Source organism: Anas acuta, chromosome 2, assembly GCF_963932015.1.
Source record: "Anas acuta chromosome 2, bAnaAcu1.1, whole genome shotgun sequence".
In the NCBI taxonomy this organism is placed as follows: domain Eukaryota; kingdom Metazoa; phylum Chordata; class Aves; order Anseriformes; family Anatidae; genus Anas; species Anas acuta.
Window position 1 is genome coordinate 35739367 of NC_088980.1, and position 21378 is coordinate 35760744.

At 39.8% G+C, this 21378-nt stretch overlaps 1 protein-coding gene across 1 annotated transcript in view; it reads right to left on the reverse strand.

Moving 5' to 3' along the window:
- Positions 1 to 19858, reverse strand: part of HIBADH (3-hydroxyisobutyrate dehydrogenase) — an 84473-nt gene extending 64615 nt beyond the window's left edge. The window contains exons 1-4 of the mRNA XM_068674269.1: positions 19712 to 19858; positions 13177 to 13337; positions 7558 to 7667; positions 4290 to 4411 (exon numbers count right to left, since the gene is read on the reverse strand). Of these exons, the coding sequence (XP_068530370.1) occupies positions 4290 to 4411; positions 7558 to 7667; positions 13177 to 13337; positions 19712 to 19775 (457 nt within the window). The 5' untranslated portion in view covers positions 19776 to 19858. The remainder of the gene's footprint in view (positions 1 to 4289; positions 4412 to 7557; positions 7668 to 13176; positions 13338 to 19711) is intronic.
- Positions 19859 to 21378: the final 1520 nt, after the last annotated feature.

Consider the following 21378-nt stretch of genomic DNA (forward strand, 5'->3'; position numbering starts at 1 on the left):
CAAATGAGAGGTCTATGAAACTAGCTTTGTTTAATATACAAACATGTTGATAATGATGATGCTTTATTAGGTAAATAACATATATATTTGTTATTATATAAATAACATATATCATATATATATGATATATAACATACACTCTAAGAGCTGCAATGTGTGAACCACTCATTATTATTTTTCATTAGTCTTGTCTTAAAACATCTTTCAATTCATCTTTGAAAGCATTAGTGTGCAAAGACATACTCCTAAGTCTTCTATAAGGCCCTCTCCTCTTCCTACTTCGTTTGGAAAAGCATTAAACCATCTGAGTAAGAGAAACATTCACCAATTTTTGAAGTTGGCCTATTTAATCTCTTCCATCAGTCCAGTCATGCAATTGAATACATTCATTCCTCAAGTTTGGAGATGTTCTCATTTAAGGAGAGGAAAGGAGCCATGAAATATAGTGTTATTAGACTGAAAAATCAAAGAAAAAATCTCCACACCATTGCTAAATATTGTTTTTCTTTACTCCATATTAAGGACAGACTTGGCCACACAAGGATTAAGTCTGTAGTTCATGCTTCAAGGTCTCCATTGCCAGAGAGCAGAAGTCTCATTTTGTAATTATTATTGGTAATATTCTTTCCACCACTTAATGGTTAACTGGAGCTTATGGAAGTACTACTGTAAGATGAAACAGTTTGAAATGACAGCTGGAATAGAAATTCCAACTTTTTCTAATCTACTCCAGCCCACAGTTGCTAAAAAAAAAAATGTGTTGTTGTAGTGTTTATTACTGTTTTAGCATGACTGCAGCTCTCTCTGACAGCTATTAACAATTAGCAGGATGACTTATTGACTACTATCTCAGCTAAAGTAGACAGCGAGGAGAAAGACCTACCTAAACTTCCTTATCAGATCCACAGAACTGTACCTACAACAGAATTTAAAACTTTACCTGTAACTCCAAAAACATAAAAGGTAATCAAGTTGGCACATCTTCTTGTGAAGTTCCAGCAAAATGCAGTACAACATGTTTTGAGCAGAACAGGAGCTGACATTAATTTCAAAGTTGGTGGAAGTGGAAAAAGTTGCAAAGATACTATCTGAACACTAACAGTGTTTACAGTGAAGAAACCATCTCATCAGAAATTAAATTAAAAACCAAACAACCAACAACATTTTGTCCACTGTACTTTAGACAATGCATATTTTGTGTACTAAATTCAACAGTAGATGTTACAGCAGCATCAGTGAAACCACCAGTAAAATTTGCTCTGAACTGCCAGGTAAGAATCATACTTCCAGTGAAATCAATGGGAAGACTCTCTTGACCCAATTCTTAAAGGTTAAATTGAGATCTCGTGCTAAGCCAACAGCCCTTTCAGTAGCAACAGAAGTCAGTTTTAAATATGCTTCTGTCATGATCTGTGCTTTAAAAGCCTTTTACGTGTACAAAGATGCAGAATCCAATCTTTGCAAGAAGATAAATTTACCCCTCTATGTTTAAAAATATATATTAAATAAACATGGATTGTGAAGATTGTTCTTCATTTGTCTGTGCTCACAAAGAGCTCACAAAGGGCAGCACTGGGAACTGTGGCACAACTTTCTCATGGGGACCTACAAGAGATCCTAATCCCAGGATTAAGTGACTGCTATCTCTAAACAGCATTAGCAGCATAATCTGCATGCTACTGCTGGGCTGAGAAGTATTTTCCAAAGTTAGTTAATACAAAATAACACTACAGTAATGTGGCGTATTATCTTCTACTTAATGGGTCTTGACTATAAGCTGCAAGTAAATGCTGTAGGCCAATCATATGAAGAGCACAGCACTACTACATGGGCAGCATAGGCCCATCTGAAAAGGGTTAAAGGAAATAACCTTTAAGAAGTAAGGCTGCAAACAAGCCACTGTAATCCAGCACTAACTCTAGGCCTTAAAATACTTTATTTGCAATGTCAGAACAGGAATAAAATTACCACTATTTCTCCATGAGGTTTATAGACCAAGCGACTTACAAAATATTATTTAGTTTGTGAAATTATTTTTTTTTAGTGCAGATGAATATTAATGTCCACTAGGCATACCCAAAATACCCAAACCCACCAGTGGAATCACCTGCCAATAACAGCTAGTAAACACACAGGTCTAAAGATGACAGTTCAGGCTTGCTGATTCTTCTTCCTCCTCACTCTATCCCACAAACTCCCTCACTGACGCTCCTGCCAAGTCTGTTGCATTTCACAGCAACACAATAACGCCTGCCAATTTCTAGAGAGCTGAGCATACTTCTCCATTTAGCACTTTGTCTAATGGCCAACAATGCAGTCAGGACATACAAAAATACCCCAAAGACATGATGTGTAAGGCTCTAAAAGACACAAAAACCAAAGCATAACATTAATGTTTTTCTAGCATACTTAACTTCTCCATTTGTCTAGCAACTGCCCGCTTTAACTATGATTTGTACGGAGTGCTACTTGGCATTCACAAGCGTATTATATACCAGAAAGATAAACATCAATTCTTTCCCCCTCCTTTATAATATCACTCAATCTGTAACTCACAATAAACACCAAATAGTTTGTATTCAGACAAAACACTAAACACCAAAACAGCCATCTGTATTCAGACTAGTCAACTGTATTTTATCACATTAACCCAGTCTCAGTATTAACATTTTCTCAAGAAACAAAACCCAAAAACCTGCTAGGGTTGTTTTGGAAACAAATTTTTCTTTCTTTCTTTGTAGTTATAGCATAAACAGCCTCAAAGCAAAAAATATAGGAAAAAAACAAATTACAGATGTTTCCAAAAGATAAATAATTCCCTCAGGTAAACAACATATTTGGGGGAAAGGGATTGAAAAGAACCACATAAAAGCTGTCACGATTCCCAATCTAGTAAGTATAAGGCCATGCAATGTTTAGAAAAGGATCAGATAGATATATACTCCACCCACAATGTACTTTTTTTCTGTGGTTTTTATTCCCATGCTGACAAGTTATCTAACTTTATAAAGCAAGGACTAATATTTTGGCTGGAAGCAAGAATCCTATCTTCCCATTAGCCTTGAATATGCTCTGACTCTTCCTATTTTCTTTTCACATTAGAATTGTGGTGAACACTTTGTCTTCTATTGTGTTGCCAAATCATACCTAAGTTTTCACTTGAAAATTAAAAAGATTAGGTTTTGAACCTCACCCACACTCATCTTCATGATTTGACATATAGGCTCTGTATTCTTTCTAGCTTGTGCACCATACCTTTGATAAACTCTGTAAGACCAGATTTTCTCATACCTCTTTCATTTTTACTCTCTTTCAGGTATAGCTATCTGAATTACCTCAATTAAAACAGTAAAATAGAGGACTCACAATGCCACTTAGATTAATTTTTACAGTGGATTGTAAAAACAAACCAACCAAACAAAGAAACCAAACCAAAACAACAACAGGAACCCGCAAGATTTTCCTGCAGAAAATGGGCTTTCCTCGTCTTCTAATGTTTTAGATAACAATTCAACGATAATAACAGTTAGCTACAGTTGTGTTTTCAAAACCTTAATTTTATGCTTCTACTCTCCTCTATCCACAAAATGAAAGACTTCCCTGCTCTAAATTATTTCTCACAATAGATGCAATACTCAGATATTAGTAGTTACCAACCTCCAACTTCAAGAATAGCTAAACATCTCTCATACACAGAATTTAACTATTATAAAACCAGAGGAAGCTAAATAGTCTTTCCTACCAGAAATAAACAGATGGAGACTGAAGAGATGTTGACCACCTGCATCATAATACAACACTCTGAAAGAACTAAAAGAACCACTATACCAAACCATGTGAAAATTCAGTTTGTCCAGGTGTATCACTAAGCATATTTGTAAGCCTAAAAAAAATCCTAAATTAACATGTAACTTCTTAAACACCAATGTTTCTCATCTGCTCCTAGAAAGACAGTAATACAACTGCATCAAAGAATAAAAAATACAGCACACTGGAAGATCAGGTTTACCAGCCTGAGCTCCCTTACCGCAACAGCACTGCCTTCAGGCGAGAGATGACAAACAGCATTGTGCTTCATAGAAAGCATTAAACTCTTTACACAGAGGTAAACATGCACACGTCACAGAGAAAACAGGGAGCCCTTTCTTTACTGTAATGGAACAAAAAAGGAATACCATACATCTAGCAAAGACAACCAACTGCACCAGTAAGGGCACAGAGTGGTGGCTAAGATTGCTAGCAAGAAGACAAGCTGTCCAATATGAGGTAAACTGTTAATGAAGACTTACCTCCAGAAACCGGAGCATCCATGAAAACAGCTCCCATTTTTTCAACTGCTTTAGCTAATTCTTTTGAAACTGCAGGGTCTATAGTACTGGAATCTATTAATAATGAGCCTTTCTTCACTTTCCTAGAATAAAGATTTATTATTATTAAATATCTGTTGCACTAGGTATCTACAACTACTACCATGGCAATGACTTTCCTCAGCATGACAACCACACAAATATTATTTGGTACACTAATAATTAAATGTAATGCTTTAAACTCTACTGAGCAAGATCTGCTCAGTGTGTATACTCCTGAGTATGTATGTTACAATGTTTTGATTGACTCAAAACACAATAAAAAATAAACACACAAAAACACACAGGCACATACACAAAAATATTTTTTTCCTAAATGCTATTGTAAAAGAAATTACACAAAAGGAGTACACTTGGAAAATCTGCCATCAGATAAGCTTGAACAATATATCATATACAGATCACCGAAGATGCATTCTAAGCAATGGAACTAAACACCAATGTAGCTTAAAATTTCATATATAGCTTAACAGAGTTTTCTTTCTATATACATTGTATTAAGCATCTTATTAGAAGAGCCTGTTTGTATTCTTTTGATTATTGTTACAATTTGTTCTGTATAAAGATAGTAACTAAAACCACAAAAGCCCATTACAGACTTAAAAGCAAAGAATGGTACAAAGTTTCCGCACTGACAGCAAGTAAATTTAGGCAGAAGAATTGTATCCCAAATGGCAGAACATGAGAAGCTGTATATGTGATTAAAAAAATGCAATTAAATTAAATTTTAAAAATGCCTACACAACAAAAACGTTGATTATATCTTTAGCCATCTTTCCATTCAATTGCACTGTGATTTAATGACCACTGGACCCGCAAGCACTATGAAATCAAACTGCATAATTTTTCAGTCATAAAAAGGTGAGTTATTTAAAGCTACATGTTACATTAGACAAAGAGCCCCCCTGCACTTCGCGTGCTGTTGGGAGTACAGTGAGGTTCACTGCACTGAATTAGATGGATTGCTGGAAATAGTCTCTCAATACATACATGTGGCTGTGAACCCCACTACAGCTCCAGATTAAAGCAGTGCCACATACACTGAGTCCTTTTTCACATGATACATGAACTGCTGCAGATAATTTGCACACATGCAAACAAAAACCAGCTTAGCAGATACAGCACTACATCATCTCCTCTTACATTCAGCACTACGTTCAGTGGCACAGACTCCCTGGTCACCCAGCAGGATGACTACGTTAACCCTTAATGTCAATGTTTTCTTCAGTGAAGCTCGAAAAGCTTCAGAAAATGAGTGAGGTCTAACCAGTTATCAATGAACAAGTCACTCAGGGCAACAATTAACCACTACTGTCAAATGACACTTCCTTCTCTTGAATATGGAGGCTGAGAAACTGCAGCAGCAAGACTGCTTACTGTATCTTCTGTTCTCCTCAGAAGATTAACTGCCTGCATTATACCAGTAAGCACTGCCAATCAGTCTTCAAAGCACTGCCATCCTGAGTACAATTCTCCCACAGCTGTTTGTCTAGCTTTGTGGGACTGATCCAATTACCCTTCTTCCTGAAGGGCATAAGCTACAGACTTCAATCTGCTCAGTCCTGCTTTGTGAGGAATTAGAGGATGGACAGTAAGGGAAGAAAGCAGCTATTGTTTCCTGTGTTGGGAAGGAAAAAAGAAAAATCCCTCTCCTCTATTTCATTTTCTAATCACTGCACCTTAATATAGACTACAATCAATAACTACAATTTTACCAGTTTTAGATGATCTACTATATTTTTGTCTTCTGTATGTTTCTTCACCTACATTATCAAGCTGGATAGCAGTAAGATCCTGCAAGATCCTCACAGGGGCTGAGTAGCCTCAGTCATCCTGCTAAGAGCAATGCACATGTGGCCAGAAGAGCTTTTAAAACACTATTAATTTATTTGGCAAGTCCAAAAACTCTGAGTATTTCCACTATTAGAATTCTGCAAATAATGGATTTTAGGCTCAGTTGGAATCCCTCCACAAAAGCTAATAAAACCATTGTTACAGATTAAACAAACTCTTCAGATATTTTCTTGTTAATAAACAGGGAAGAATAAACCAAAATGAAACAGTTTTCTCACCAAATCTAAAGACTAAAGCCTATCTGAATTAGAAACATGCCAAAGCAAAACTGAGGTTTTGGACAAATTCCTTTTACATTTTTTTCCCTGGTCAAATCAATTGGGTATAAAAATGGTAATCTGAAGATAATCATCTCTGAAACAGACTCATTTCATGGTTTGGGGAACGGGGAGCATGTCTGCCCTTTCAGGTATTCAGAAGCCTTATGGTAAAATGTATGACACTGAATCTTGAAGCAAACCAACAGTCTACTGCTTCAGTACAAGATCCACTTTAAAGGCCTGAAACCACTGAACCTCAAAGCATTTAGAACGTATTACTGTTAAAAATACCTCTGTGTATAAAAGTATTTTCCAATAAACCAAAATGGAAAGCTGATTAAGTCACCTTCTATACTCAAAAAAGAAAACCCTATCATCTCCAATAAAATAAGGAGTCAACTGTAATGGTGATCTTCATTCTTAAGTACGAATAGATGGAGACATTGCTATAGTTCACTCAATACGAGGATTTGGTTTCAAGTGAAATATAACACTACATAAATCCCTGGCTCTTACTGCTCAATAGTCCATTTTTGCCTACAAATCCTAGAATTCCTTTATCAACAGTAAGGAGTCTGCCAAGATAATGGACAACAAGAGTAGAAATCAATAAAGTCTTGTCAGCTATTCTATGTCAGCACTTTAATACTATGAGACACAACAGCAGCTCTTCAGAACATTTCATTTATAGGATTTCATGTCAAAGAAAAAAGCATTTGAGCAAGTAATTGTTGCCAGCAAATATTCCACTTGCACTTACTGTAGTACATTACCTTAATGGTAAAAGACACATGCAACTGAGAAGTTAGGTAGGTCAGTTGGGTTGTCTCAAATTCACATAAATTATTATTCTACTGGAAATAAAATTTGACTTTAGCCACAAGCCATTCAAAAGAAAGCATAGGTGAAAAGAATTCATGTAATTAGAAATACCAACAATAAGAAAATAGAGGAGAGCATCAAGTTAAGTGCCCTGAAGGTGCAGCAAGGGTTACAGCAATAATGATCATTTGACAAGCAGTGTAATACAGGCTTGAGTACAAGAGGGAATTCTTCAGACTACAGCAAATCCTTACTTTAGAATTCCATTTGCTCCTGTGTAAACTTCTATTGCATTGGGACTAGAAGGCAGCATGGTAATAATTCTGTCTGCTTTTTCTGCTACATCTGCTGGGGAATCCGTTACCTTTAAAAGAAAAGAAAAGAAAAAAAAGGAAGTAAGCTTCCACTTCTTGAGAAAGAAACATCAGCTGAGTCTGTTTTAAGTATTTGCAGGTCATCAGACACAACTAAGTTAGGTAAAAAAGCTAGAATGCAAGACAAACTTTGCCCTCATAATGGAAAATGTCAATTAAGTGGATCCAGTAACAAAAAAAAAAAAGAAAGAAGAGAGAAGAGAGAAGAGAGAAGAGAGAAGAGAGAAGAGAGAAGAGAGAAGAGAGAAGAGAGAAGAGAGAAGAGAGAAGAGAGAAGAGAGAAGATGTCCTGTTATGGAAGTTCCTCCAGAACATCACAAGTGGATGTCTGCAACCCATTCATGAATCTTCAACTCACTAATAAACCATGCCTCTGTACAAAATACTGTTCTATAATGTTTCTAAGGAGGAACAACACTAAGTATGATCTCACTTTTATTTTCTTGGCTTACATACAGTGTTGGAAGAAAGAAAGACTGAGGAAAAAAGAAAAAAAAGACTTAATGTACCTCCAAGCATCACCTTATAAAAGTCAAATAAACTAACTGATGTTTCTCACGATATCTTGACTGACATTTTTGAAGAAGAAAATGATCAGCTCAAGCATCCTTCACCAAAATGTCTAAACAAGTTTCAAAATATATTTGTAGCTATTTGTTGCTACATAAACATATTTAACTTTAAAGGTATCATACCTTCCCCACTTCTTCATTCTCAGAGGTATGGTATTTAAGGTATGTACACAACAAGTGAATTAATGACAGCTAAGTAGTGAGTTTTGCCAGTTAACTCCAAGAAGGCATATGCCAGTAGGATTTTTGTCTAATATTAGTTTTAAATAATTTATTTAAAAAAAAATGCATTGTTAATATAGCTTAAGGAAAATAGCAACAAAAAACTACAGTTTATTCTTTTATCCTCAGCACAAGAGGTTTAAATATGATTTTATTAATTCAGGTATTCTACTGAAAGGAGAAGTTCCAAGCAGGAATTAAAATGAGAAAGATGAGGAATTAAGATTCTCCCCCTCTTCTCTGCTCTCATGAGACCCCACCTGGAGCACTGCGTTCAGCTTTGGGGCCCCCAGCACAAGAAGGCCATGGACCAATTAGAGCGAGTCCAGAGGAGGGCCATGAGGATGATCAAGGGGCTGGAGCACCTCTCCTATGAAGACAGGCGGAGGGAGTTGGGGTTGTTCAGTCTGGAGAAGATTCTGGGGAGACTTTACAGTGGCCTTCTCGTACCTAAATGGGCCTACAGGAGAGCTGGGGAGGGACTCTGTCAAAGATTGTAGGGATAAGACAACAGATGATGGCTTTAAACTATCAGAGAGTAGATTTTTATTAGATATTTGGAAAAAATTAATTACTGTATGGGTGGGGAGGCACTGGAAAATCCCTGGAAGGGTTTAAGGCCAAGTTGGATGGGGCTTTGAGCAACCTGGTCTAGTGGAAGGTGTCCTTGCCTATGGCAGAGGCATTGGAATTAGGTGATCTTTAAGGGCTCTTTCAAATTAAACCATTCTGTGATTCTGTGGGCAGAAAGTAGGTTTTGTTTGCGGATAAGGTTTGTAGTATCATGCTGTTGCTGGATGATAAAGAGTAACCTTAATGTTACAATGATCTATTCTGCTAGATCTATTATGTGCCTTGAGTCTCTAAATTATAAGGAATGTCTTAAATACAATTTCATATGCACTTATTCAGTATGGGTAAATCACAATTTCCATATCACATGGAATTAGGGTTAAGGAAATTGCAGTTTGAAAGCTACTTGAAAATTTGATTCCTTTCTATAAGGTAGACAAATGAACAAATCAATGATCTCATTTCACTACACCCAATCTGTTTCCAAGTACAGGTATTTGTTATCATTTTGTGTTAGTTTTGATACTCAAGGCAATTATATATTAATATATTATATTCTAATATACAATGTTCTTATAAATTCTCAGCATCTAAGAGAGCACATAATACATACATTTGGAAGAAATGATGAGCAACATCTTAAAGGACTTCTGGAACACAGCAAAATAAACTTCCTGATTACTATTTATTGTAAAATAAGTGAAAGAAGACAAGACTGTATATTCACTGAAAAGAGCTCTCTCTCAAAAAAAAAAAAAAAAGAAACTTAGATGGGACTTAACCTTTTTTTTTTTTTTTTTTAAGTATAAGTTAATATTACATTAAAACATCTGGTATAACACACAGATACAAAAAGGAAACATATCCTAGTCCAAAGAACAAACATTAGGAAGAATAAATGAGGCAATTACAAGCAGAAAAACATCTATACCTGATTAGTTAATTTTATGACTCGCTTCCCTGGAGACCGGAGAGCCTAGCTCTTTATGTAGGAGTATGACACCTTTGTCTTTAGTTCAGAGTATCTCTGGTTCAGTTCAGTCCCAATGTGTGTTATTAGAGGAGTAGAGAGGAAGTGTGTAATTAGAACCTGGATTTATATACACCTTCTTGATCTGAAGATATTATCTCCAGTGTTCTCAAAGGTTTGCAAGTTATCAGGTGAACACTCTGTAGTCCATTTCAACAAGAAATTGAAAAACATGCTATATTGGGCACACAACTTTAAAACTACATCAGCTTCATATTTCCACTCTGTTATGTAGATAGAACACAACTGTTTTATTGTTGTCTTAGAGTTTGAAACAAAGCTTAAGCAATACATATAGAAGACATAGTACAGCAGTCATCTGTACAGAAATTCATTTTTTCCATCCACGTCTTTCAAAATACTACAATGTCTTCTAAATGAAGAAAATGAGATTAGGAATGCACACTGACTGTGACAGTTACTTCCACAACTGTACGAAGGAAAATCATTTCGCTAACCTGTATTAGGCAGCAAAAAAGGTGGTAATTAAAATGAGAATTGTCATTCTTGGCTTTTTGATACTGTAATAAATATGATTAATAATCCCAGAGGAAACCTACCTAGCTGGTTCTTAAATAAACTCCTTTTATTTGGAACTTCCTGCATAAGAATGATCATTGAACTTGAATGTTTTGAATGCTATTAAGAAGCAGTAAGCATTTGAAGTTATTAAGACTATGTGTGTAACTAAAAAACGTACCAAATACTAGTTGCTGATTGCTAACATAGATCATACCAGGTAAGACTGGCAGCCCACCAAGTTCCATACATGTTCTGATACCAGTCAGTTCAAGCAAATTTTTGCAGTATGCATTTGGATAGGGGAAACTTCTTCATACTTGTCATCAGCTTATGCCCTCCAACATGCACATCTGCTTATATTTCTTCCAAATGCTTTCCTGTATTTTTCTTTACATTTACTGTAAGCTAATTAACAGATCTACTTGCCTGCAATGCCATTCTCACTAAATACACTGAAGAAAGCTCCACTTTTTGCTGCTTGACTCATCAGATGACTTCAGTAGCTTTTCCAAATGTGATATATGATTTGAAGATATGTAAACTGAAGCAAAGTAGCTGTGATATATATGCACTTCACTGTGTGAGGAAGAAAACGTTAACTATGAGGTGGACAAAAGAGACAGAACAGAATGAGGGCGCAGGCAACTTACAGAACTACTCTGTGTTCTCTTGTTTGTCCCCTTGCACCTTCATCCAAGTTTCTCCCCAGCTGATGGAGAGGTGAATAGCTCTTGCTCAGGCAGTTTTCCCCTTACTAGTCATCAGCAGCAGGCAGGTGGCTGCCTCCTGACACACCTCCCAGTTCTTACTTCGGAGGATAATGAAGTGGAGTCACAGAATATGTAGACTTATAATCAAACATTTGTCATCCTCTATATACCTTAGCAATAGCGCTGACTTTAAACAATGGACATTTGACAACATTTACTGTCTCTTGGGGGACATCTTTTCACTTCCATAACACTCCTGACAGTTTCACCCTACAAGCCACAACAAAGAAAAAGCAGCCCTCAGAGCCCAATGTTCCTTCTACATCAGTTTCTACAAGGCCCACTGGACCCACAAGTTTTTAAGTCCTGAAAAAAAACACTGGGGAAGGATTTACACCTGTAGATCAAAAAGAGGGAGTTATGTTAAAATATTTTCTTAAAGTGTGTTTTATTTGTATTTAAGCTTACCCACATATTCTGTTAATGATTTATGATCTTAAAACATACTTTGGGCTTTATTTTCAAAAACATTATAATTCACCTAGTTCACCTTTAATATCATGCATGAAGTCTTGAAGTGGATGCTAAGGATTCTACTGCTATGGCAACACGTCATCCAAGGGGGCAGCCACAGCAAAGAGAGCCCACTGCAGAAAGTGAATTAAAATATAGCCAATTGTTCAAACCATTCCATTTGCAAGGCCTCTTACTCAACATAGATCTGGTTCATGCCCAAGGGTCTCAGCTACTTTAAGAAAATGAAAATAGTAGCTAGGAAAACAAGCTGAAAAGCCTGCTTTCCCACATAAAGCCAAGATGCTGTAATTATTTAAGGACAACTGCAATTAATTATCAACAGGTGCACTTTATCATTTTACCTTTCAGAAATTATTTAAAACAATTGTAATTAGCTCTACCAGTTTAGACTTTCAAGGCATACAGTTCCTTTATCTATATCTACCTCAAAGTTCCTTGCCCTGCTTGAAAATTTCTTTCACGTATTATTTTTGAATTGGTTTCTCCTTACTCAAACATGTTCTTTGTTTCAGTGCTTTATGTACCTATACATCCACCCATGCCGTCTGCACTACTATAGCTTTGAAGTATGTCAAAAACATACAAATACATTTCAGACACTCAGAAAAGACTGCCCCAACCGTGTGAGGAACTGAATGGGTTGCCAGCTGTATTAACAGATCAACAAAAGCAATAGCACTGACTGGAACAGGGCCAAGATTTCACAGGGTATATGGCAGGAAGGTAAACCTCCTTAATGTGATCAATTTCCTTCTCTCCTTTTTCCTTTTCATTCCTTCCTCTTCTCTCACCATAACCTTCCTTGCCTCCTAGAGAATAAGCACTTAAATAATTAGATTTTTCCCCAGCCCCTGAGGACTGCACCTTGAAGCAGCAGGAAAGCTCATATGTCCCTATAACCCTTACAGCTATGCCAGCAGGAATTTTTAACTAGGGTCGTCTAACCTGAAAAGGTCAAAGTAGGAACCAGATGAAAAGCAGCCCACTGGCCATCTAGACCTGTGGGAGGAGGAAGCAGCAGAAGGAAGGTGAAAGAATAGGCCATCAACCTACTCTCATAAAAGGAAAATAAATAAATAAATAACAGCTAGAGAGAAGTTCAACAGAGTAGCAATTCTGGTTAGCAGCATGAAAATAACTTAGGGTGGAATCATGTCTTTGTTCCAAGTAAAATCTGAAGAGATTCTGACTGTATTCACTAAGCTGTTTAGTTTTGAATGAGAACTTCACCAAAACCAACCAAACAAAAAACAGATTATTTTAAAAACATCACATGCAAGCACGATTCGATACATACAGTTATTGTGGGTATCAAGGAGGTTTATTACTATACCTGAGCACCCAAGTCTTGAAATTCTTTGCAGGCTTCTGGGAATACATCATATGCAATAACTGGATATCCATGTTTTACCAGGTTTTTTGCCATCGGATTTCCCATGTTACCGAGCCCAATGAATCCAACAGGGGTTTTGGAAGCCATTGCCCTAGAACACACTGATTTCAAAACAAGAAATATCAATATTTTCATACTTTAGAGTAAAGTGTAAAAATAACACAATAAAAGCTAGCATGTAATCAGTTTGCACTGGTTTAGACAACTTAAATATTTAAAAATATTTAAAAGGGCAGAAATGTGCATTCTATTCCACATAATTTAAACTGTAAAGCTAACGGGCCACAAATACCATCCCAAAATGATTTTCTACATGTCAAAGAAAATTAATTATGAAAGCATGGCTGTTTCAAAAATCATAGTAACAATCAAACTTTGGCGACATCCCTGAAAACTAACGTCTGAGTTTTGGTCTGAGAGAAGCTCCAACACAGACTTAAAACAAACAGGCTTGTCTATGTTTTGTTAGTGTCTAAATCCTAAACTGGATAATCACAATCAATTTTAATGTATGTATATTTTGTAGACTCTTTATTTGCAACTTTGGATACAGCCCTAGGACATAGCACCTGCTCTCTAGAAACGGACTGAGGCTGCTCCTGTGTTTCCTGTGGCTCCTCACAGATAATAACCGGTCTCTTTGGATCCTGCAGTCAGACATAAAGCCCAAATCTAACAGTGAGAGTCTCCCTAATAAGTCAGTGCCAAACCTTTGAGCCACGTAATCACCTGCGCTGCTGTTAAAAGCAAACACTGAAAAATAGAACAGATTACAGTATGAATGCAAAATGAATGCAAAATGCAAGGATAGCTGCTGTATTCTATTTGCTGTGCTACAAGGCAGAACTGGAAGGCGTGATCTACACCCAGCGGAAAACAGGACAGTTTCAGTCAGTTACTTTTTACAAGTAGTTAGTGAGTATCAAATGCTGGCTAGTCAGTAGCTCTGCAGGCATATCAAATGCTGGATAGAAAGCAGTGTGGCAGGCATTCATGTACTGTAATCACTCTCATCACTCTAAACACTCCTAATTCAATGTTAACACATTTGGTGGTTCCTCGATTTCTTTGCTGATGACACAAGATAATGTCTCCTTTGTGGCAAGGGAAAAAGTTATGCAGAATAAACACGGAGGCACGTGGCAGCTAAGCAGACAGAAAGAAGGCAAACTACAGAGCTACCGCCGCTCAGAAGCACACACAGAAGTGCCTAAGCTGGATCTAGACTCTAAGAGGTCTCAATGCTTAGCGAGGAATCCTCCTTAGGCCAATAACACTTGATTAATCATTTCAAAGTCTTTCTGCCTTTAAGCTCCTTCTTAGCCAGCAATGGTCATGCTCTTTCATCTCCAGCACTATTCTGGAAGTGCCACGTTTAATAAATCAGGTTCGTTGAGAGAACTTGGGTCTGAGACAGTTTCCACAGATGCCGGCAGCAATTACATAGCTGGAGAAGTAGCACAATTTACAAGAAAACTGCCTGGGAAAATGCTTAGTGCAAACTGAGATAAGTCACAAAAAAAGAACATGTTGCTTTTTTAAGAAGTGCTACATGTCAAGTCTTGGAAACATATGAACAAAGAGCTTAAAACACCATCATCAGTCACAGTCATCATCTTGAAGTCTCTTTCTTCTCATAGTTTCTATGAGTCAGACTTCCCCAGTACATCACTTACATTGATCTAAACTGCTATGTTATTAGCCAGAAGCCTCCAGCTTCTCGTGGAGCTTCAAGTCCTGGTTTTCAGCATCTTTCCTTCTTTGCCCCTTAATACCAGTGGATCTTATCTACCAGTAAAGCTTTCATGCCATGTGAGATACAGCTTTTCTCTCTCCACCGTCCACAAAGATCTCAGCTACATCAACACTTGGCCACCTGCCTCAACAGATGTAATTCTGTCTTGTTCTTCCAGGAACTACTGGGAACAGAGAAGGGCATTTTGCTTGTGCTGCTTCTCTGTATCCTGCCTTGCTTTTCTCTACAGTGTCACAGAAGGCTGCTTTGCTTTGATGACGTTGTGTGGCTGCCTACCACGTCTTATGATAAAGACGTGAAAAACCCCTGGTAATTGGACTGCAACAACAGAGCACGTGTATTACTTCTCAAAGCAGCTCTCTCGGTGTAAATACCCAAGAAACCAACTCACTCTTCTACTATAATTCCTTCCTTAAAACCGTTTATTATGCAATATCCCCAAAATAGCTAGCAGTGGATTGGCTGCAATATGAGGCAACATCCAGATCAGTCTTAATAGTCATGTGTCACCCTATTCTACTATTTCCCCTTTCGACTGTCTGTGTTGATTACATCTTTTCTTAAAGGCTCATCAGTCACGTGCCATTTTCTGTTCTCTGCTAATTATAACACATTCAAGCCCACGAGAAGTGGGACTTTTTAGAGTAACAGTCCAAATCCTGACTCATTTTCTGACTTCTTAGTTTGCTTTAACTTCTCCCAGTCCAACACTAAGTTAGCCACTTAAAATTATATAACTTGACTAACAGCTTTAAAACACCTCCCGGTCCCCAAGCATTCAGATGCAGGAAAACTCTTTTAAAGGACTGATTAGCTCACAGACGTAACTCACAGAGCTGATTTCAATTAAATTTGAATCAACTATGTTTTAAATCCTGGCATGTATTTCAATGGCTATTTACGACAGCGGGGGCTTGCCAGACAGAGGCTGTTTAAGAAGGCTTGGTTCTTCAGATCTTCACATTAGATGAAACTCCACAGTTTCACAGAGAAAGTGACGTCCAGTTTGAATACCTAGGCACTGCTCACAGCTCCAGATACACAGCACAGGCTTGTTTTCTAAACAAGTGCATAATTCAATAATCTGTGGATTCATATTCTGCAAACCCACATACACATGTACTTAACTAATCCCATTAATTGCGTAAGCGTTGCCAGAAATTGTCCCTGTGGTATCAAGCCCATTTTACTTTCCTCAGAACATCTACAGGAACCTGATGGAATTGCATGGCTGGAAAAATGCCCAGGCCACATTCAACTTGTAATTTATGCAATTAATACGCCATCACTGAAAACAGAATCAGCAACATAAATTAATCTGTACATCAAATTAATTGTCACCAAAACCAGATACAGCTACATTGACTTCAAAGATTTTGGGCTTTTCCCAGGAGATTTTTCACTTGTCTATTGAGGGAATTAGTGCTCACAGATCCTCGATCCTATGAAGGCTCCACTGATGAGGAGGATCTATTCACGACCCTCTTGCCATACTGGAGGCTTACAGACAATACAGATAAAAATGTTTTGCTTTGAAAAGCCACCCCATGATACAAGCACTTGATTTAATCTATGTAATCACATAAAATTTTTCTCTTAAAAATAATTTAATAAAGAAATTCGGTACAAGGTCATGAATTTCTGAATTCTTTTTCTTGACCGAAGTAAGAGAGGAAATTGAGAAATGCACAGGCTGCATCCTGTCCTTAATCCTGTCCTCAAAATACCTGGCCCGTCAGTGACCTTACACACAAGTCTTCTCAAGCTACTACGTAAAGATGCTTAAAGTCACTTTCTTCTTAACCTGAATGATGGCAGCTACACTTCTAGGAGATCATTTCAGAGGCTTATATTTCATTTTACACTATAAAGTAATGATTCTTACAGCTTTTAGGAAGGATTTCAGTCCAGTGGTACCTTGGATTCACTGCAAATAGTAGAGTGACCAGACACTGTAAAATGCAGTGCAGGGTATGTCTTTCTGTACTCAGAGATAAAGGAACTAGTAGCTAGATAGGATCACAGACAGTGGGCCTGAAAAGGTCCAATATGCCTGTACTCTGAAAGAAAGCACAGCCTACATGGCCAACAACAGGACTGAGAAATCATTAATTCTCCAGTTCTAATCTCAACTGTTTTACTTACTTTTTGGCTGTATCAAATATATCTTAAACTATGTTCACCACAAGTGCCTAGCTCCTGCAATGGAATCCCTAGCTCCAGTGTCAAATGTAATCAATATATCTGGCACAAGGGATAAGAGCCCACAAATTCCTGTCCCACATGAATGCCCTAATCAGAGCAGCTGCAAGTCACACTAATGTTTTTGTTCCCTCTGCATCAGTGAATCCTAAGTTAACTCAAGAGAGATTTAACATGAATACGGGCAGACGACCATGGTGGGATGAAGCTCAGACACTGAAGTTACCGGTTTTGCTTTATGAGAAAGCACAGTTGTATATGAAGAAGTTTGACAAGGACGGTGCCATGATGACGGTTCAGTATGAGCCATTAAACTAGGGCTCTTGCCTAATTCAGCACCTGAAATTATGGTATAAGTACAAGACACCACTCTTTTCTCTTTCCCACTTTGAAACAAAGGCTCAGAGAAAGCTTCTGTGCTTTGTGCAGAGTTCTCTGCGGAAACTCATGCAGCCTCTACTGAAGTAGATCCTGGAGGGAACTGGATGGAGAAGCATAGAAGTTTGTGAGGTCAGCTGCACACAGGCAGAATCAGGTCTTCCTGCTCCTAGAAGCCTTTGCCAATGGAATTTAAATTGCCTGGGGGTCAGAGGCTTTTAAAGGTTATGCAATGATTTTGAGAACTGCACTCTGCCAAAATCATAATTTAAGATTACAAGACTAAATTTGGCCGGCTTTACACAGAAAACGTCCTACTTGGTTCTTCTTGACTCTGTAAAGGCCCACTGATGAAAAACAGACACGCTATCTTGTAATGGTCAGTCTTCTTACCTCATTTTTCTTATCTGTAGTTATACCTCATTAAATGTTTGTTAATGTACTAAAGACAAAAGCATGTAGTAAGTACTGTTCATCTAAAAAGAGCATCAAGCGTACACTTGATCCCTTAATTAAGTAATGTGCTGGACTTCAGAGCAACAGGTCTTTCCGTCGTAATCCTTGCTTAGTAATTAATACTTCTCTGCACCAGAGCATGGAATCATTTGACAATTCAAGCAAAGCTAGTGCATCAACAGACGTACTATTAGGCTGTTAATTGAATCGGTCCCTTTTACTCATCCGAAAATGTTTGCAAGGACACTTGCATGCTCCAGCAGGGTACTCTTTTCTGCAATGAACGGCTCCGTCAGCTGCTGAATCTTCGTTTACTTTCTCAGCCATGTTACCTCATCAACACCACCCCCCCTTCACCGTCCTTTGAGGTATTTGAGGAAAGGTTGGACCTGGTGCTTAGGGATATGGCTTAGTGGGTGATATTGGTGGTAGGGGACGGTTGGACCAGATGATCTTGATGATAGAATCATTTGATGATTTAGACAGATAGATGACAGAGTCATTAAGATGGTCGTAATGATTCTATGATTCACCCCTGCTAGCAGTCCCCAGGAAGGATTCCTCCACACCTTTAAAGATGTGTTTTAAGCAGTCACATACACCCTCTCCAAGAAACACCTTTATAAGTGACTGCCAGCTGCAGATCGCAAGACACCACGGTCTCTGTCAACTCTCCAGTTTGCCAACACACAAACACACATAACCAAGATGCTTCTCCAAAATCTGCCCTCATCTGTTTTCCTTATATGAGTTTTAAGAGTCTGGTGTAAAGGTACAAAAGAAGCAATCCATCGTGGTTTGTTGTCTAAGTGGAACCCAACATGTAGCCAGTAAGTGGGCGACAAAAGGCCACTGACAGAGCTGTCACGTTGGACACGTCCCGTGCTGCTGTCACGCTGGACAGCTCTGTCACAGCTCCTTCACGAGCACGGCCTTTCCCTCAGAACGACGCTCAATGAAACCTCCACTCAAAACACACCTCCTAGACTACTCCAGCAAAGGGTGGCCAACCTAACGCAGACGTTAGAGATGAGGAAACCTGGATGAAAACGAGCTTAGCCGGTAAGCAGGCTTACAGCTTAGTCCTTCATCCCATAAACGCGTCTCGGAGTCGACGGGACTTTCAGCGCGGCTGCCGCTAAGTCAGCGCTTCAACACCGCGGGCAAACCCCTGTGCTGTGGAGCTTCTGGAGAGACCCACCGTGCCTCCCTCAGCCACAGCTCCTTCCTCGGGTCTTTGGGCACTGCATTTTGGAGTTTTAGGGGTCAGCGGGGTGCTCTGGGCTGGTTTCCACAGCCGTGCCCACCACCACCAAACCAGGCACGCGTCCTTCTCAAGGCTAAGCACGACCAGAGAGCTACCTGACGGCCACCACACACGGGAAGATCAAAACCACGCCGCAGGCTGCTGTTGGTGAAGCTGTGGCGCAAGGAGGGTGCTCAGCACACACGCAGGTCTCTCATATTTCAATTTTATCAGCACACGACCCGCACCCGCTGCGCCTCAGCGCCTGCTGCTCTCCACCCCTGCCTGTCAGAGGGGTAACACTGCGCCACGCAAACCTGACCCCCAAAACCCAACGCAAACCCAGCTGTCACCAGGCATTTTTTTTCAAGTTCCAGGCTCGGCAGCCAGCCCGCTGCCCGCTCCCCGCTCCCGCCGCGATCCAGGCCGGTCCTTACCCATCACCCGCCCGTGCCAGCGCCGCCAGCCCGCCGCTCCCCCGCGCACCACGGCCGCGGCCATGCTGCGTCCGGCCACCTCCGCCCAACCGCCGCCCGCCCCGCCGAGCGGCAGCCGCGCCAGCCAACCAGCGCCCTCCCCGCGGCGCCGCGCAGCCAATCGGCAGCGCGCTGAGGGGGAAGGCCCCGCCCTCCCGCCCCGTGACGGGAGGGGAGGGGAGGGGCGGGGCGGGGGCCGGGCGGCCGCCGGGGAGCCCCATTGGGGAGCGGGGGGGGCGGGGGGAGCCTCGCCCCTGAGGGGAGGGGGCGGGCAGCACGCCCAAAATGGCGGCGCGGCCGGGAGGGGCGAGGCCTGGTGCCCAGCCGCAGGGAGGGAGGGGGTGGCTTCGTCGTGCTGGGCTCCCCGAGGGGCTGCCGGCCTCGAGTGGGGTTGTGTGGAGCTACGGGGCTTGCTGCAGCCTGGGGTGCGAGGGGGTGGAATAATTCCCTGCTTTTATTGAGTAAAAGAGAGTGAAACACAACACAGTTCAATTCTATCCTTGAGTGAAACACAAAACACTTCCCCACTCTTCTTGAGTGAAGGAAAGAGTGAAACACAAAATAGATCCTTCCCTGACAATGAAACTCGCCATAGTCTGGTGTGGTGACACTAGAGTAGTGCTGGGAACGCCACCAGTCATTAGGTTACTTGTTCTGTGTCAGAGGTCTTTTTTTTTTTTAGCTGTTATGTAGTGCCACTGATAGACTTCTGGGAGGTGGGAGATATCAGGAGCAGGTCTCAGGTTTCACAAAGTCAGCTATTCACTTGGTTATATGTTAGCACAGAAAGAAAAGTCTCGGTATATTCTCTTAGCTCTTCTGTCAGTACCATAGTATATTTTTGTATGCTCGCCCCTATAAAACAGTGGATGATACATAGTTAAATCAACCCAGCTCAACATAAAGGAATTTTGTGGACAGGAAACACGGCTGTGGTTATATAGTTGCTTTAATCTAGCACGCCTGAATGCTACCACTCGCCAGGCTGATCTCAGACCTTCACCCAGTTGCTTCTTTCTCTCATTGCCCTTCAGCTGTGCACTGAGACAGAGCATGACTTCACAAGAAAAAGATTCCTGCACCTCAGGCAATGAAAAGACACACACAAGATCAGAAACTCTTCAATATACTAGCACTTTGCAAGCGTTTTGAAGGTCCAGAGACTCATCCGTGCCAATGTTTTCCTTAAGCTCACTCATCTCTTCCACCCCACCTACCATTTGAAGAGTGCCAAGTGAATGAAGCTACTGCACGGTGTTACTTTCTTCCTCAGGGGGGAAAAGGCTGACAAATATCATGAGCACCAATTCTGCGTGGATGGGAGGAGGTGTGATCCCCCGTTAATGCCAGCTATGCTGGCAGAATTTTGTACTAGCTCAAATAAGGTCTTTGGAAATCATTAAAAGATGAATTTTACACATAATTACATATACCTTTAACTTTGCTTGTTAATGTGTTTTTTGCCTTCCTGGATGAGTTTTCACTGCCTTGCATTCATGCATTTCAGTCATTTACCTTTTTCCAGCTGACTTCAAATTCTTATTAAATCTGAACTGAATTAGAAAAATGATTTATTTAGTGTTTTGGAAGGAGGGGAACAAGTGAGCAGAACCTGTTGGATGCCATTC